At 42.8% G+C, this 19,863-nt stretch overlaps 1 protein-coding gene across 2 annotated transcripts in view; it reads left to right on the top strand.

Annotated features, from left to right (window-relative positions):
- Positions 1-19,863, top strand: part of ADAMTSL1 (ADAMTS like 1) — a 703,777-nt gene that overhangs the window by 501,602 nt on the left and 182,312 nt on the right. For both annotated transcript variants that reach the window (XM_060237245.1, XM_060237246.1), the window contains 2 exons: positions 1,572-1,683; positions 4,414-4,552. In XM_060237245.1, coding sequence (XP_060093228.1) covers positions 1,572-1,683; positions 4,414-4,552 — 251 coding nt within the window. The remainder of the gene's footprint in view (positions 1-1,571; positions 1,684-4,413; positions 4,553-19,863) is intronic.

Genomic DNA, 19,863 nt, shown 5'->3' with positions numbered 1-19,863 from the left:
CTTCACCCTAAAAAATTACAGTGTAGCAGAGTTGAAGATTAGAACACATGTTCCTGACCCCTGGCTATACAGAGTTCCAGCCTTGGGCTTAGCAAAGTTGGGAGTCCTTGACTGAGTGAGTCTCAGCCCTTGAGGGACCTGGTGATTTTTCCTGAGAGGTGGTGATGGATCAATACCTGGTCCAGCTGGGAATGGACTTCTGAGGGACATCCAGAAAAAAAAATCAATGTAATTATTTGTGAAATTTAAGGTCAGGGGATATTTATACACCTGCTGAACTCCTTGAAAGAGGGCAGGGTGGACATTTCTATCAGCACGGCAGCACAATTTAGATTGTCTGCCCCAGGAATCAAATGATCTCAGTCCATCTCTGAATGTGCCTTTTATGTGAAAGTGGGGATTGCGCATCCTGCTTTTATTTTTCAGAATTATTCAGAAATATGTTTCAATAGAGGGAACTAGACTACAAGCTATACTACAAATGTGTGTTATATGTTGATGTATATTGTTACCTTATTCCCATTGTGTTAGATTTTAACTTATGTAGCATTACTTGCATTATTTAACATCATATGCCTTGTTTCAGGTGTCTTCAATCCTAGTCATATTACATTGTTTATTAGATGTCTCCTCACCCTATTGATTGTACTGACATTATGTTATCTTTCTTGAGATTTGGTGAGAAGAAAGGCAGACAAATAAAATGTCAGGTAGTGGCACAGCAATGCCATATGAGAGGTGTTAGGCTTGAATGAATCTACTACCTTCATCCTTTTAAGAGTCAGATAATGTGAAGAGAAATGCTGGTCTTGCAAATCGCTTCTTTAAGCAAAAACATTACTTTTAAAATGCCAAGAATTGTGTGGTCAAGAAGTTGAGGGGGATTTTCCCCCCCTCTTTAGTTATATCATTGGTATTTTGCAATCCAGTATCTGCAATAATAATCAAAACAGCAACAGGGAAACAAACTAAAAGGGGGAGGGGGACATGTTTAAGCTGCAATCCTGAGTCCTTACTGCTGAGGACAGTCTGGAGAGAGGACATCTGTACACTCTGAAACTAATAGGAACCTTCATTTTCCACAGGCATTCCTTTCCATTCAGGAGGGATCCTGAATCCACTTTCAAAAATAAATTGGAAACCCTTCTGAATGGAATGAAATGCCTGCCCTTCCACTATGGAAAAAGTGCTCAGTTGAGACTATTTTAACAACATCTAAAAGATACTGGGTAAAATTTACCGACATGCATCTGTTCCACCCACACAGCTGGCTAATAGGTACAAGGAACTCAAAGCAATTTTGGAGGAGTGGGGTAAACATCTCACTGTAGTGCCTGTATAATTTGGTTTAGGAGGTGTCCCATCCTCATTCTGGTTTAGCAACCTTTGTTTAATAAGTATTTTGGCAACTCCAAGATTGCAGTTCCACAAAAGGGCATAAAGCATACTTCTTACTCTGACTATTGTCAGTGCCATATTTGTCATTTTCTGGACCATTCAGCAAGGTGTGTCTAATTGATTCCTGCACTGTGCACCCTAATGGCTTTACCTGTAGCCTTTCTCCTTTTCAGGTTCTTTCTGCTGGTGCTGCAGACAGTACGGTTCAGTTTATTTTCTATCAGCCTATTATTCACCGGTGGAGAGAAACTGATTTCTTTCCTTGTTCTGCTTCATGTGGTGGAGGTAATACATTAATCATCATTACAGTGTTTTGTGTTGTCCATCTAGGTGACACTAATATGTATAAATGTGTCCTTCTATGAGGAAAACAAGTTTTGCTCTTGCTGAGTTACCTGATTTGAAGGCACCCATGTGTCATTGTTAAGGAAAATTTGCAAGCTCCCTTTAGGAATGATACCCAGAGACAAATTCCTTGCATTTCCTTTACAATCTGTTCTGCTGAGAGGGGGAAATGTATTTCTGTAAAGAACTCCAGAAGGTGGTTCACTGCTTGCTCTCATATAGAGATAGTCCCTATGTGGTCATTCACTGATTAATGACTTGCCCCTGTACTTTGATACAGTTAGGTTCTTTCTCCAAGACCATTTTCACACACAGCTTACCTCACAGTCACAATCCTGTTCCCTCCGCAGTGTCTGGTCGGATTTCCCACCATCTGCGCTGAAGTTACAGGAAGTGCCGCAGCTTTTGAGTAGCAAACATAAACCGCTAAAACCGATTTACATTTGCTACGCAAAAGCTGCGGCACTTCCTATAACTCTGGCGCAGATGGTGGGAAATCCGACAGACGCTGTGGAGGGAACAGGATTGTGACTGCGAGGTAAGCTGTGTGCGAAAACGGTACAAGTTTTCTGTTCTGCTTTAAAACCAGGCTGCTCCATCTAATTCTGTGTGCCAAAAATATATTTTGAAAACTCCTGTCTTTTTAGGACAAGTTGATATTACATTTCTCTGTTCATGTTTTGAGAAATCTGCATCTTTGTACTGTCAGAATGCTCTATATGAGAGATGCTTGGAAATCTTGATTAAATTTCTCAAACTTATATCCAGCCATTCTGGTTTAAGAAAGATGCATGACCTTGGGTACTGGATCTTAAGGGTATTAGAACTCCTGCATTTTGACTTTTCCTTTCCCCCCAATTTTAAAAAACTTAAATAATTTCATTAAGATGATTGCCATGATGACTTGTGCTTAAAGCCTCAGAGGGAGTTATATAATCATTATGGTTAAGGATAGTAGCACTGTCTCTGGAGACAAGAACAAGCAACTGGTAAATGAAATTAAGTCAAAACAGCTGATACTCCCATATGGGAAATTAGTGAGAAAATGTGCAGTGGCAGGGGGAATGCACAGAGGGAAGTTTTATTGCAGAATGCAAAGCAGTGCTCCAAAGAAATAAATTAATTGCCTATAGAAAAAGGATACACTTAATTGGTGGAACCAGTGCTTTCTTTATATATATTAGCAGTTCTGTACTAACAATCTTAAAAGTTGCTGATTAGTATGCAAACCAAAATCTAATGCAATGATTCATAAACTAAAAACACCTCAGTAAAGATACAGAGGCAGGGGAACCAACTTTATTCTCTCTAGCCATTAAAAGCAAAGAGAAACAAATAAAAATGTTCTGTATACAACTTCTTCATTTAAAAAAAAATCTGCCACAGTTTGCATCAACCAATTTTTTTTAATGTGAATTTATATTAATTTGTGACTCAAAATTAAAACTCTGGAATAGAAATAGTATCTAGCAAACTGAAACATGACTTTGTACTTTCTGAGAAATGCTTTTACATTTTCATTTAGATGACACAGGCATGGTCATGAGAAGTTGCTCCTGTCCAAAAATGTAGGACAGTGTTCTAAAGAAGCATTTAATTTGGAGAGAAGATTCTTTAAAACCAAAAAAAATATGCTCCTAAGACTTTGAAAAATCATTATAAGATATACTTGAATATTTACAGCTTTTTTGAGATTACATTTTCATAGACAGGCAGACATAAATGCAATTGCTGAGAGGACACACCTGTTACTTTCAGAAATAACATTATAAATGGTCCAGATCGTATTGCTATGGTTACCTTTTAGATATAAACAACAATTTATATTGGTGTGTATGCAAAACATAGAAAAGCTACAGTTTTCCAATCTATTGAGAAGTTTGCACCTTCTGTCTCGAGGAACTTTCTGTCAGGAGGAAAACTATTTGGAGGGATGATGTGTAATGGAGAAACAGTGATGGAGAAAGACTTAAGCACTATTTTCCACTTCTCTATTCATCTGTCTTCTGAGGTTGCTTTCATTCAAATAGTGGTATCAGAACTCAGTTACGTGCATTTGAATATAACTTAGCTCCTAGAGAGGGGAGATCTTTACCAGCTCTGAGTTTACTGACTCTGGGTTGGGAAATATCTAGAAATTTGGCGTGGGTGGGTGGAGTGGAGCCTGAAGAGGGTAGGGTTTAGGGAGGGAAGGACTTCAGTGGGTATAATACCTTATAGCCTGCCTTCCAAATTGGCCATTTTCTCCACGTGAACAGATCTCTGGAGATTGCCTGGAGATCAGCTGTAAAAGGGGTTTCCAACCCTATCTTTAAAATATATCAACAGATGTCTGCAGCAAAAACATGCAATCCCCGGTTTTAAGGGACAGATCATGCAGAAGAATGAAGTAAAAATCCTGGAGTTGTAGAGGGAACTGTGTCACTTCAGTGTGTATCACAAGCTTGAAGTGGTACAGTTTGTCTTGTTGCCTGTGCAGATCAAGATTTAATATATCTAAAAGTAACTCCATCACAAACTATAGCATTCTAAGGACATGCAGCTCTGCCAGTGCAAAAAATCCAAATACAATCTGCTTGGGACATTTCTTTCGTATATGTTGAGTGTGTGCATATCAATGCAGCATTTCCTAGTTGTATTTACTTTTTAAAAAATCTGGATGTTTTTTAGGTTATCAGCTGACTTCTGCTGAGTGCTATGATCTGAGAAGCAGTCGAGTGGTGGCTGATCAGTATTGCCACTACTACCCTGAAAACATCAAGCCAAAGCCAAAGCTCCAGGAATGCAACCAGGACCCTTGTCCTGCAAGGTAAGTCCATCATTTTGAGACAAAGCTTGCACTGAATAAAATGAAGGAGTTATGTTATTAGTTATGTTACTGCTTCTTGTGTTCAGAGCACTGCGGATACTTCTGAATACATTCAGGTGGGTAGCCATGTTTGTCTGAAGTAGCAGAACAAATTTTGAATCCAGTGACACCTTTAAGACCAACAGAGTTATATTCAAAGTATAAGCTTTTGTGTGCACACCCACTTCTTCAGATACAATCAAATGGAAATTACCAGCCCATACATATAGGGAGAGGGTGAACAGTAAATTAACAAACAGCATAATAAAGTTGTTTAACAGATTCATGGACCAAACACAAATAACAAGCATAGTTTATATTTTTACCATTGTAGTGTAACATAATAGATAGTAGAATGTAATGTAATTTGGAATGGCAGATATGAATGTATTTCTCTGGTCTGGGGACAGGGGAAAAAACCCTACACAGCCAATTGCCCACTAGGGGTGTGCAAAAAAAAAAAATTGGAAAAAAATCGGATTCGGAAATATACGGGGCCAAAAAATTCGGAACACCATATCTTTCCAAATACCGGTACTCAGAATAGCTGCATATATGGTAGATGCCAAGCTATTTCCGAATATACAGCCCCATTATACCCTATGGCCATTGAAATCAATGGCAAAATAGGGTATATTGGAAACCACCTGGAGGAGAGGGGGTTTGAGGGAGAGCCCCCAAATTTGCAGGGGATCTGCAGAGAACTATTCCCTACAAACCCCCCAAGTCCCAAAGATATTGGGCCAAGGGGTCCCATTCCAGGGGCACCCAAAGAGGGTGCCCCTATCCCACTATTATACCTTATGGGCCATTGAAATCAATGGCAACATAGGGTATAATTAGAGGCTACTGGGGGGCAGGAGGTTTGAGAGAGCTCCCCCAAAACTGCAGGGAACCTGCAAGGTACTCTCCCCTACAAAACCCCCAAGTTCCAAAAAGATTGGGCCAGGGGGTCCCTGTCTTTGGGCTCCCCAAAAGGCCCATTGCCACCAATGCTGGGGAAAGCCCAATTAACCACTTCCTCCACTATAATTGCTGTGGGGAAAGTGGCTCTGGCCAGAGGGGGGTTTGAGGGAGAGGCCCCAAAACTGCAGGGCAGCTTCAGCGGACTCCCCCACATGCAACCTCCCTGGCCCAAAAAGACTGCACCCATCTGTGGGCACCCCAAAAGGAACACTGTTCTCAATGGTTAGAAAAAACTAATTAGAGCCACTTCCCCCACTGTAATTGTCGTGGGAAAAGTGGCTCTGGGGAGCAGGGGGTTTTGAGGAGAGTTCCCCAAACTGCTGTGCAGCTTCAGGGCACTGTCCCACACAAAACCCACAAGGCCAAACAAACAAACAAAATTGCACCAGGGGGTCCAGTTCCTGGGGCACCCAAAGCCAAACCTAACTTCACATCAGAGAATCTCTATAGGACCCAAATGCACTACATCCATCTATCTACTCTATGAACCCTGCTGTCCTGGAACCAATATAAACCCAGTTGCCAACGTCACTGCCACACAAAACACAATCTGCTCAAATCCAAATGCCAGCTCTCCAACCCTGCCCCAAACAATATGGGAAAAGCTGGCCAAGCACAACAAGCCTGCTGGTTCTGGGTCTCTCACCCAGATGCCAGCTTCCCTGCCACAGAACACACAATCTACAGATGCCAGCTCTCCAGCCCTGCCCCAAACAACACGGGGAGAGCTGGCCAAGCACAACAAGCATGCTGGTTCTGGGTCTCTCATCCAGGTGCCAGCTTCCCTGCCACAGAACATGGAATCTACAGATGCCAGCTTTCCAGCCCTGCCCCATACAACACAACTCTCAAACAAGAGAAGCGGTGGACAGATCCAAACAACAACAGATTCAAATAGATCACTGAGAAAGGCCAAGAAACTCAACTGTTAAAAAAGAGACCTTTTCAACAATAAAAGGCCAAATCAGTCAACCCCCCCCCCCCAAAAAAAACCAGAACCAGGAAAAGGGACAACGGGACACTATGCAAAACCAACAGCAGCAGATCCAAACAGATCACTGAGAAAAGGCCAACAAACTCAACTGTTAAAAAGTGACCTTTTTAACAATGAAAATTAGGCCAAACAGCCCCCCCCCAAGAACCAGAACCAAAAGAGAAAAGGAACAACAGCAGCACAACACAGCAGCAACAAATCAAACACAGAATCCTTTTAAAACAGTAAAAAAACCCCTTGACTTTTAACAATACCGGAACTTTACCAACCCCTCCCCCCAAAAAAACCTTCACCCTAACCCCAAGAAATCCAAGCCACCCAAATCAGGAAAAGAAAAAGGACACTGCACTTTTAAAAGTCCTCTCACTAAAGTAAGATATGGGCAAATTGGCAACCCCCCCCACCCCAGGCTCCAACCCCCAGCAGAACCCCCTAACCCTAACCCCAAATAAACTACCCAGTACTCACCCACCCAAATCTGCATAAGTAAAGGGATTCTGTCTTAAAAAGTCCTTTTACTAACTAAAATAAAAACAAGAACCCCAAGACTGTCTTACCTTAGATGTCTTCTCTTTTCCAGGGAAGGTCAGGCAAGGCTGAGAGAGAACAGCAGCAGCTGAGGCCAAGGACCAGCATAGTACAATCTCTCTCTCACACCAACACAACAGCAATGGAATGGAGTCCAGCCAGGCAGACTCCTTAAAAAGGTTCTCCGACCCTACACAGAGTAGTTTCAAAAAATACCACTGCTCTGTGATTGGCCAGAGAACACTGTTTACTCAGATACCCAAGTAAACAAAAGAACAACAATGTTGCTGATGGCTGGGGGATTAGCCCAGCCATCAGCTACACAACAGCACTGCAAAGCATGCATTTGCAATGCATTTTGCAAATGCATGCTTTGGATTGGCTGCTGGGGCTCCTCTCCCACTCCCCCTCCCTCCCTGATCCCAGGGAGTCTATGGGAGAGGCGGGAAAAGGCTTCCAAAGGCTCCCCTGAGGCTGCAGAAGCTCCTTTCCCGCCTTTTCCATGGAGTTCCGTATACTTCCGAATATCTATTCGGAAGTATAAGGGGAGCCGTATACGGCTCCCGTATAATGGCTTCCAATTGGATTCGGAAGTATACGGCGCCATATACTTCCGAATCAGGGGTGATTCGGAGGTTTCTTTGATTCAGCTGAACTGAATGCACACCCCTATTGCCCACTTCATAGAAGATGACACTATAAAGTCACCTCCATGCTTGAGAGGAGACAGATGGAGCGTAATGGCTGAGTTTCAGTTAATTACTGTCAGCATTCCACAATTAAGGATACATCTGCCCATCAATCTCCAATTCTGACATATTTATTTCCTTTGCCATGTATTCCCAACCCCCAGAATTAAACCCAAGCAAATGGTAACCATATAAACTAAGCTTGTCATTCCGGTTTGGTCCTTGAAACTGTTAAGCATCATCATTATGTTATAGGCTCATTTACTGTTCACCCTCTGCCTATATGTATGGACTGGTTTGTTGGTCTTAATGGTGTCACTGGACTGAAACTTTGTTCTGCAGATACAGCTGGTTATTTTTTAACTGGTGTTTATGAATTAATGTGATTTTCCGGGGGAAAGATTTTATGTATATAGGTGTGTTTTTTTTAATTACAGTTGACTCCTGAATTTTATCCAAATAGCACAGAAAGGTTTTCATAACACTATCTGGATGGTTAAGATATTACAATAGTACCATCTCTAGATTTCTTCTTGCAATTAGGTGTCAGCTAGGAAGACATGTATAATTGCATTTGTCCAAAATACAAGGGGCATGACTTACTAATACACTTTCTACTGTAATAAACAATAGGCAATTTTGACTGGAGGGGTAGGGAAAGCTGGCAGCAAACAGAGAGGAAATCCCACTCATACTATATTGGTCATTTTCTTTTTATATTTTGAAAGGCTTAATTGCTCCATTCTGTTTCACTTTTGGTTCATTATCCCTCTACTAGAAGTCAATTGTCAAAACAGGAAGAGGACCATAATTGGGGCAAATCGGAAGCTAGGGGAATCAGGGATATGAAGGAAAGTGTGGCATTTTATTTTTATTTATTTAGGATTTATACCCCGCCCTTCCCAAAAGTGGCTCAGGGTGGCTTCCAAAAATTGGTCAACATAAAATTAAACACTTTTAAATATATAGGCAATTAAATATTTAAAACAGTTAAAACCTTAAAACCAATAAACATTCCAGTTACATATAAAACAGACGTCTGGTAAGCTACATTGAGTTCTCATCTTAGCTAGGTGTAAGCTAACCGGAAGAGGAGGGGTATGGGGGGGGGGGGTAGAAAAGGGCAGGATAAATGTCATTGGGATGATCCAATCCTGTCTTTCTCAGGTCATATAAGCCTGAGAGCTCATTCTACAAGCAGTGTAGTAAAGGATATGTGACGGAACCGACCCGATTCTGCCTTCAGACCTGGTCCCGTCAACTCCCTTTTACCAACTCCTGAAGGGAGCTTATCTTCTTCCTGCCACTAGGGCAAGCTGCCACCACCTGTTCAATTTAGGGGTTCCTGACGGAGACCAACAGAACTCCCAATCCCCCTTCCTGCCAGTTCTGAGGCCTGGCCTCAAGGTCCTCTGCCAGATCAGTATAAACCATTTGCCTCTCTGGGAACGGGCCCACTATGTCAATTCCTACCCTTTGGAATGCTTCTCCCATGATAGGAAGGGATTGCAAAGAAGCCCGGGTTTTACATCCACTCTTGCCCACCCTTTGGCATGTTGGACATGACTTGCAGTAGTCCCTCACATCCTGAGCCAGCCTTGGCCAGTAGAAGTTTAACAAAGTCTCCATCTGGTTTTGTTAACCCCTAAGTGTCCAGGACATGGTATGTCATACGCCAACTCTAAGAACTATAGCCTGTATTTCCTGGGAAGCACAAGCTGTTGGACTGCTTCCCAAGACACCTATCAGGTGGCAGCCATAGCCTATACAATCAACCCTGTTTCCATACCATTTGCTCAGTTAGAACTTCTGAGAACTCCAATTCCTGGTCCCTTGTCCCCTTACGCAGTGGTTCCAGAGTAGGGTCACTTTGAACCTCTGGCTCCCCCAGACTTTCTGCCATCTGTTCCTCCAAGCCACCCCATGTCCCAGTGTTTCCAGGACCCTCAGCCAGTTTGGTTTGGGTTCTCAGTCCCCTACGTTGGTTTTTCAGCACTGTCCAACTGACCCCCTTCCTGCCTAGAAGTTTCCACAGCTTCTTGCTGTTCTTGGGTAAAATAGCAGCCCTTTCCCTCTTGGAAACACCCTTCCTCAGGGCTTGAGATGGGCTGGTTCTCCTCTTCCTGGGTGACTGCCCTCTCTCCATCCTCAGTAACCTGGGTAACTTCCCCCTTCCTGGTTGGTGATGAGTTGGCTTCCTTGAAGTTGCCTTTCTCCTCCCATTTTTCTCTGTGGGTTTGACTGCGTATTACTGCATTAATGAGGTACTGGCCAGCCAGCAAATCCCGGCCCAATAATACTGGAACTGCCTGTTCCTTCATTACCTCCACCTCTGTGAGACCTACTGACCCTCTCCATTCCACTGGTATCCAGGCCACAGGAATCATAGCAGGTGGTCCCAGAACCCCCTGGATTTGGAATGACATATCAGGGGCAATATCAGCTTCTGACATCAGAACTGTCCTCACCAAAGTTACTGAAGAACCAGTGTCAGCATATCCCAAAACCAACCGATCCTTTAGCCTTACAGGTTCCACAAAACCACTCTGTAGGCTATATTCTGACAAGAGACACTCATGGCTCACTACTGCAACTTGCTCCTCCTTCACCTTTGGAGTAACTGGTGCCTTAATTGTGGGTTTGGAGGTCTCAGTTTGCAGCTCCGGACAGGCTGACCTGAGGTGTCCAACCTTCCCACAGTTGTAGCACCTTCGAATCTGGGGCCAATCCTGATTAGCCAAATCAGGGGATTTCCTACACTCTGCCTTTTGGGGGGAGGTTGTACTTTCCCACCCCTTTGGGACCCCTTTTGTTCCCTTCCCAACTGGGAAGGCATCCAATACAACCCTTCTCTGTTCAACACCAGCTCGTCCGCCAGTTCTGAGGCCTCTGCAATGTTTTTTGGTTTCTTATCTTTTACCAAGCATTTCAACTCTTTAGGAAGTCTAAAGTAGAACTGGTCTAAGACCAACAACTGGAATAGAGCCTCAAAACCCTGGGCTTTTGCCTCCTCTGCCCATCTCTTCCCCAGCTCATTTAGCTTTACCCCAAATTCAGAATATGATTTACATTGTGATGGGACCAAGCCCCTAAACTGCTTCCGAAAGTGGTCCGCCCCTAGTTTAAATCTTTTAAAGACGGTGGCTTTAAAGGCTGCAAAAGTTATCCCCCCATCCTCCGTAGGCATGCTGTGATAAATGGTTGCAAGTTTTCCAGTCAGGATGCTACAGAGGTAAGACATGTAGTCTTCCTCCACAATACCTCACTGCTTGGCCGCCTTCTCAAAGTTGGAAAGGTACACTGAGGGGTCTTCTCCCTCTTTGTACGCAGCAAAGTTCTTGGGGCTGACTTTGATTTTCTTGCTTTGGGCTGCTTTCAGTTGTAGCACCTCAAGCTCATGTTTCCATTGCTCTTCCTGCTCCCATCTGCGGATCTCTGCTTGTCTTTTGTCCTCCTGTCCGCATATTTCTGCTTGTCTTTCATTCTCCTGTCTGTGGATTTCTGCTTGTCTTTCATCCCTCTTCTCTATAAGCCTGGATACGCATTTGTTCAGTTCCAGTTGCAGCTGGAGGTCCACCTCTGACGGGTTTGGTCACACTTTTGCAGGAGCCCCTGCATGCTGGTTATGGTCAATTAGGAGGGCTTGTATATCTGACACAGTCATATTTTCACACTCCAGTTTGCACTTTGCACACTCTTCCTGGAGCTGTGGCTTCGTCATTTTCAGGATGTCTCACGTCTTTGCATACTCCATCCTAACTAAATTAAACTTTCCCTACTCCAGTCGACCCAAAAAAATAAAACAACACTTCTGTCACTGCCTGGTGGATGCACCAGCTTAAAATGCCTGTTCAGACACTTGGCTTGGTCTTCTGTCTCTTCTGTCTGTCCAATCCCACCGCTACTGCCAAATGTGACAGAACCAGCCTGATTTTGCCTTCAGACCCGGTCCCGTCAACTCCCTTTTGAGTTACCAACTCCTGAAGGGAGCTTATCTTCTTCACGCCACTAGGGCATGCTGCCACCACCTGTTCAATTTAGGGGTTCCTGACCAAGAGGAACAGGACTCCCAATCCCCCTTCCTGCCAGTTCTGAGGCCTGGCCTCAAGGTCCTCTGCCAACCCAGCACCTGGTTAACCCAGAGACCAAAGTCCTTCTTTGGGAGACCCCTGGAGGATTGGCACCCTTGCCAACTGTATGCCTTCCCTGGACTCCCCTCTTGCAGTAGCGTGGTCTAAGGTGGTTGGGAAAACTATGTGGTACAGAGGGACTATTTTTTAAAAAGACAAAATGATCTTCTGGGTTATGTCATCTTGCCTTCAGGGGTGTCCGCAGATCGTCCTCCTGTGGCACCTTTAAATCAGGCGGCTGGAGGGGCATCACAGACGTGGCGCCCCCATAGGAAGACCCTAGAGAGGTTTTTCTTCGGCATGGGACTTTTGCAGGGAGCTAAGGGCACAACGGCAGCTGTTCCTGTGCTTCTTGCATGTCTCAAGGCTCTGCCCCCATGATAGCTGGCGTAGCAGCAGAAAAAGATGAACGCCCAACTGCTTTCTTCCGCTCTTTTCAGTAAGCCTTTGATGTATCGCCTTTCTACTTCTAGTGTGACAATTCTACTTGGCAAGTAAGTAAGTTTTCAATACCAGTGGATGGGTCATTTTGCATAACAACAAGCGGCTAGCTCAAAGGAAGGGATAGAGGCTGATTATACGCCTACTTCTCTTGCAAATGAGGCCTCAAAAAGTCTATGAGCAATCTTAAGTATCGGTAATTACTTGAATTGGACTGAATATAAATACTTGGATATATGTTAAAGAGACTATTATTTGGCTGCAATATAATCTGAACATAAATGAGATATATTCTAGAGAGATTTGTTCCTGTCGTTCGACTGCAATTGAAATGATAACATTTGAAATCTCAGCTGGAGCTGATTTGGAATGACAATTTAACTGGATCTTTAAGCTACTTTTCAACTTGAATTAAGAGACTGAGTTTGCACTGCCAAGCGAAATGTCATAAAAAAATATCTTATGGAATATCACTTCTCTGAAACAGGATCTTGGCTCATTAATGCAGCTAATTAAAAAGCAAATGGGAGCTTTTATGCTGAAAGCTAGCAAACTTTCAAATCTACAGGAGCTGAGTGCTAAAGAGATTCTGATGACATCTGCGGAATTAGAATGGGAAAGTGATCCGCTCCGAAACGAACAAAAGAAAACCAAGATGGATCCTTATGACACAGTTACAAAACAAGACTGGAAATTAAGATTGAGTGAAGTCATGCTGAGAGAAGGAAATGGCGCTGAATTCTTCTTCCCATTAACGAGAGGGCAGGCCACATTGAGAAGAGAGAAGGTGCATCCCGGCCAGCAAATTAAGATGTGGAAATCTTTCAGGAGGAAGGACTCTTGAACTTTTTCCCTTTTTGTGGATAGTTAGATATGGAACGTGTGAAGTCTGGGTTACACTAAGTTGGTTTTCATTGGTATAATATGAGTATAGAAACTAAAAGAATCCAAAAGTTTTAAAATTTTGGGAAGAAGAATTCCTGAGTTCTGGTTTTCCTTGTGGGTAAACAAATATGGAATTATTAATAATGAATTGGTATGTGATTTTAAAAGACCAAGGGAGATCCTAAGGAAGGAAGGGTGTTGTTAAAATTTTAGTTAAACATACAGTTAATTTGGATCAATGCTAAAGAGTGCAGACAACACATTTATTTTTACATAGCAGATTTATTCTTAGTATGTTTATTTGGTGAAACTGCTCATATTGATATAAGAGCTGGACTAATTGTTAAAAAGGCAGATAGCACAAATATTGTGTAATCTGGTAGATTTGTCTCTAATATGTTCCTTTGGAGAAACTGTTTATATTGAGATAGAGAAATTATTATGTTGTATCTTTTTTAATTTGTTAAGGATAAAGATATGATTTTTATGTGCTTATTTTAATGATATTGTTAAACCAACAAATTAGTTTGTGCTTATAATATGGTTAAGCTAAATCAGACAGCTTTGTGTTGAGATGTCTTGAAAAAAATTTTTTATATATATATATATATACCTATTTGTGTTCAAGAAGAATTGTTTAGATTTATATTGCTAGTATTAGTTTAGTAAAAATTTTCTATAATGAAAGACAAAGATGGTAAAATATAGGGAGAACTTTATACTTGCAGGTAGAATGATCTGGGTATTTTATTTGGAGGTAGAACTATAATTGATATATTTGTACTTGTTTCTGTTTCAGTTTTTTCCCCACTCTGTAAATGCCCTTTCCCCCCTTTTTGTATGTATCTTTGCTTTTGCTCTTTTCTTTTGTAGTTAAAATTAATAACATTATAAAAATTTAAAAAGACAAAACATTTATTTTAAGTTTATAACTATATACAGGCATTTTTTAAAAAGGTGAACAGAAGACATAAATTAAAGTAGGGAAAAATGTTCCTTCTCTCCCTAATATACAACTGGCCCTGACCATACCATCCAGAAACGACTCACCAACCTCCAAGTCTCAAATCAAACCTCTTTTCCCTCCTGCAGCCTTCTGGGAGACCAGCCCTGAAAGACTTCCTGTCTCCCTAGGAGCTCTCCTAAGAAGTGCTGCTTCCAGACAGGAGGGGAGGGGGAAGGAGGAATAGACTAGGCCAAACCCTTGCCTAGAGCTTAAGACTCCTCTAGCCAACTCCCAGACAAGCACAGGCCTAAAATGGTGTTTCTCCACATGATATGTTAAAAGCTGTGAATACAGTTAGGCATAGGAAGTAGAATAAAGTGCAGACTTTACTGAGCATAGCATCAGCTTGGCTAGTGGTGCTACCGTCTCCCTCCTGTGACCCCCATCAAAGTCCTGGAGTCAAGAACACCCATCTTCCACTGTTTGTTTACATATGAATGGGAAGTTTCTGTTTCTTCCTCCTGCTAATAAAAGGGGAGGGGGGTTGCATGAAATTAACCATTTTCAGAGAGCTTTGCTAAATCCTTGATCCTCATTATTGGCCTTGCCTTACACTGAGGATACTCAGATTTTTCTTCATCATAGACTTCTTGTGTTTTGCCTTTTATTGGAGAAACATGCTTGCTTCATCATTGCTTTCCGTCCTTTTCCTGTCTGCAGCAGCTCTGCTTGCCTACTGCTGAAGAGACAAAAGGCAAGAAATATGAGGGTGTGGTACCATACTTATTGCAAGAGTGGGAGAGGTCACATGGCTTGCTACTGCCTATCTTCTTCTTCCACTCTGCAAAATAAGCAAGGTGTCTGTTGGTAGAGCCTGATGTTTTGATTGCATTTGATGCATTAACTATGGTTCGGATCTTTAAAATTCTTTACTATCTTAATAAGCTTCTCAACAATTGGGAGTGCACTAGGTGAATAACAGGCTTTTTAAAAATAAAGAATCCCTCGCTATACATATGAAAAATCCAGCACAGTAGGGAGAGGATTTCTAGGCTGGCTGTCTTCTTCATGTGCCCATGCTTATTTGTAGGGGGGAAATTCAGACAGTTGATTCTCCCAAGCCTTGAAAGGCATGTATTATATCATTCACAACAAGATAGACTGTATTATGCCATGTGATTTTGCTGAGGTGTATGGAGTTCAATGAGAGATCAGAGGGTTGAAGGGGCACAGAATATTACAAAGATGTGTAAGGCAAATACTGAAAGTCTAGAGCCAAATTGTGTCATTTTAGGGAGTCTGTGATCAGCTCTCCCATCATTTTCATTCTGCCCTTCCTCCAAGGAGCTATGGGCAATGTACATCATTTTTACTTTCCTCTTTTATCCCATTTCTATGAAATAATTGAAGTTCTGCATATGAGACAGAAAAAGAAGGAGGGGGAGGGGGAGAAAGAGAGGGAGAAGACTGGCCCAGAGTTAACCAGGAAGTTTCATGATGGTTTGGGAATTTGTTCTTGTGTCTGAAATCCTAGTCAGATTCTCACCAATACAAGACACTGGACTAGGAATATACTAGACTAACAATGTTGGTAGTTCCATTCACAGAACTCACAGTGTTGGGTGTCTCTTTTGGCCTTGGTTTCAATAGCCTTCCAGGGAAGGAAGAGGATTTCTCTCTGGGAAACAGCATTGGAATAAAGAATTCACCTGACCCTGTTCAGTGGCTTCAGTTCAAATTCTGTACCCCATAACTGAAAGCTGCTTTTTGAATTTAAATTGCACATGAAGACAGGTGTTGCTTTGTAGAAGAATAGGTGGTGGAGCTCATCCAGGGATTATTATGCAGCTTTGTCACTGGCCAAAGTGGGGAGGAGGAGGGGGAACCCTCAGAAAGGTTCAGAGCTGTGCTCCTGTGAGCTCCTGAATCCGAGGCGTGCATAAACATAACAGCCCTACTGACCCATAGGCCCTGACTTGCCTTCTAAGACATCTGGGTACCAGCAGCTGTCCAAGTTTCTGTCTGGCAATGTGCCACTGTCCTGGCTTTCCCGACCTTAACAGGGTTTTTCTTTCCCTTTTTTGGTACACCCACTGCCATTGCCTGGCCTTTGTAGGAATTACCAACTGAGTGAAGATTTTGTACAGCCCAAACTTCCAAAGTAAAATTCATTTCTGCAAAGCCTGTGTTGCTTGTGCAATCTGAGGTGCATTCAGCATACCAGCTATGTGTTTCTGACCTGCTTGAGTCAATAAAAGCAAGGAGTTATCAAACATCGTATGTAGCTAGCCTGCCACAGAGAGACCAGGGTCTACAAGTTGTTCCTGCTGGAATTATCTCTTGTGAGTAGGCTTCCCAACCCTCCCGCCCTGCCGGGGGACCCCAGGATTTCCACCCTCTTCCCCCGCTCCCCAAAAAAATGGAAGCGGGGGGAGGGGGAAACGGCGCCAGGGAGCATGGCGAGCCATCCCATCCTGGAGCCGGCGAGGCCGCCGCGCTGCTGCCGCCCCCTCCCCGCCCACCGCAGCTGCCCCAGGATTTCCACCGTCTTCCCCCACTCCCCCAAAAAATGGAAGCGGGGGGAGGGGGAAATGGCGCCAGGGAGCATGGCGAGCCGCCCCATCCCGGAGCCACGCTCCCCGGCGCCGTTTTCCCCCCTTCCCCTAGCTCCACCCCAGTGTCTCCTGGCTCCACCCCCAAAGTCTCCTGGCTCCACCCCCAAAGTCCCCAGATATTTCTGGGGTTGGACTTGGCAACCCTACTTGTGAGCAAGAATCTTAACCCATAAGCTTCCAAATAGCAGTGTACCATAAACAGAGAGGACAGACTATGGTTAACATTCATGGGGCTGGCAGGATAAAGATGGTTAGATATTTCTTTTTGTCGTTTATTTTAGAATGTTTACCCTTTTTGACATTTATTATATTAAAGTACATGCCATTTGTCTGGGAATTTATTTTAAAGCTATTTTCCAGATTAGTTTTCTAAATAATCTGACATTACATATGCATAACTGTTAATACAGGTGGCTGCATGGTACATGCAAATCAAAAGTGAAAGAGAAAAATAACTTCTGGGCAGATGTCAAGAAGTAATTTTTTTTTATCTCTCTACAAGACAGATCTAGGTGAGGCTATTGACATAAAGATCCCAAAAGGCAGGAAAGCTGTTTGGATATCCAGACACTACTACCTTGGCATACTGGGACTCTTAGAATGCAATTGGCTATCTGGAACTGTCTCTGAAGCATAGCAGATTGTTGATTACTCTTGTTGACTTTTTAAAAGATAACATGAAAAGACTGGCAAATTACAACAAGGCTGTCACCTTCAGCTGTACCACATTATTTTGTGAATCCTGTGTGTTTATTTCTGTATTTATTTCATCTAAAAGTACGTTTAACAGAACTAAGAATGCAAATAGGAAGGCATCTATTCCCCTGCCCCAAAGCTCTCTGTCACCTCTACCTGATCCATTCCTTATAGACAGAATATTCCAAACGTATGATGTTCTGTTTGTGAAATACTGCATGCTGTACTGGTTGTGTATAGATAATGTGTAGCAAGAGACAGTAACAAGAAAGGGCAACTAACATTATCTTATTTAGAAAAAAATTACTAAGGGGATTGTGAATTAGTAGGAGTCTCATGGCACCTTTAAAATTAGCAAAATTTTATTCCAGCATTCATTTTTTGTGGACTAGGCCCCACATTTTTAGCCACCTAAGGCATAAGTTGGTATAAAGGGTTGTTGTTTGCAGTAACAAACTAACATGGCTACCCCTATGGAATTGTGGGGATAATGGTAGCTGTATATAAAATTATGATGGGAGTGAACTGAAAGAGGTTCTGAAAGAGAAGTGAAACACAGGTTTCTCAGAGTGATTGATGATATATACAGAAGTCATATTCAATATTATGAATAAGAAACTGAATTTGAATAAAGTTGGAAGAGAGTATTTGATAGGATGTTTTCTTAACTAATTAGAAGTCAGTTAGTTAATTACAGACTGGCAGCTTATGCAACAAATTTCTAGCTGAGAGCTAGTTTGGTGTGAGAGCCAGTTTTGTGTAGTGGTTAAGTGTGTGGACTCTTATCGGGGAGAACCAGGTTTGATTCCCCACTCCTCCACTTGCACCTGCTGGCATGGCCTTGGGTCAGCCATAGCTCTGGCAGAGGTTGTCCTTGAAAGGGCAGCTGCTGTGAGAGTCCTCTCAGCCCCACCCACCTCACAGGGTGTCTGTTGTGGGGAAGGGAGATAAAGGCGATTGTGAGCCGCTCTGAGACTCTTGAGTGGGATATAAATGTGGGAGACTCTTGAGGGCGGAATATAAATCCAATGTCTTCTTCTTCCTCTTATTCTGTCATTGTGTCCCGGAAAAGTATTTGGACTGATAGCAATTATGAGGCAAATACAATAGTAAATCTATATTCCTGCTTTTACTGTGTTCATTAACAGAACACAGCGAGATAAGGATCTTGGCACTATTTTTACAAAAAAAAAAATCCCAAGCTGGAAGACTTATGAATATGAATTCTTGCCATGTGTGGATCCTTGGGGAGAAAACCGTATATTTCCGTGTATAACTAGCTTCACCACCTCTCTGCAACAATGATTTCTGTATCTTCAATACAGTATCGTTGAACACTCTTATGTTGCAAATCCAATTTATTCTTCCATATGGCAATAAGCCTTCGAAAAGTGCGGGCTGATACAGGTTTGAATGCCCTACATCCACAGAAAATGTCTCTTCGAGCTGCGTGCATATATTTTATTCCGATTAATTAATAGCACAACAGGTTTATCGATTAAATTATCCTGTCCTTCTCCATTCTACAATGCTTTACTCTCAATCTCATTAGGATCTACATGTGTGGATCCTTAGCACAGTCTGCAGAGAAAAAGTATAAATGCTTCCTTTATTTAGCTACCTTGTAAGCTTGACAGCAAAACTTCCTAATGTGACTTAAAGGTTTAGATGACTTCCCAGTATTTAAACTGCAGGCCTCAACGATGGAGACAGTAGGGCAGCACACTTAACGTTGTTTCTGTATAGCAGTGTCATGAAGGAGGGAAGCTTGCGGTAGCAGGGAACACACCAATCATCAGACCAACAAAATGAATGAACCTGAAAACAAGTTAAAGGAGGGGGGGGGGGATTTTACCTATAGAAGTTCTCCAGATTGCCTGACGTGTCTTGTGTGCAATATATTCTGCATGAGAAGCAACAGTCATTAATAATTTCCTAAGCTTTGTGAATGTCCTCTTGAAATGCCTTAGGTGATTGAGATGCCCAAGGATGTATGCTCAGAATTGCATCATTGAATTCAGTGGTATTTACTAGGGGTGGTTCCAGAGACTACCCAGGGCCCCTTTTGCCCCCTACTGTGCCCCCTCTTCTTGTCCACCCACAAGCCTACCCTCATCTGCCTAAGCATCTTTCCCCTGGCCACATACAAGCTTCTCCCACCACCTGCAGTCACAGTTGCCCAGCCTCCCTGCGCACCCTTTCCCAATGATTCTGGGTGCAGCTGACACTGCCATGAACTGCTGTTGTGTGTACCACACACTTGCCCTTCCCTGGCAGGACTAGGCAGCATATGCAGCTGGGAGCACGGGCGACAAAGCACTTGCAAGCAGGAAAGGACATGAGTGTGGGTGACAGAGTAGACATGTGAGCAGGAGAGAGTTA

Source organism: Heteronotia binoei, chromosome 4, assembly GCF_032191835.1.
Source record: "Heteronotia binoei isolate CCM8104 ecotype False Entrance Well chromosome 4, APGP_CSIRO_Hbin_v1, whole genome shotgun sequence".
Lineage (NCBI taxonomy): Eukaryota > Metazoa > Chordata > Lepidosauria > Squamata > Gekkonidae > Heteronotia > Heteronotia binoei.
Note: the sequence above shows the minus strand (reverse complement) of the source record. Positions and strands in the feature narration are given on the sequence as shown.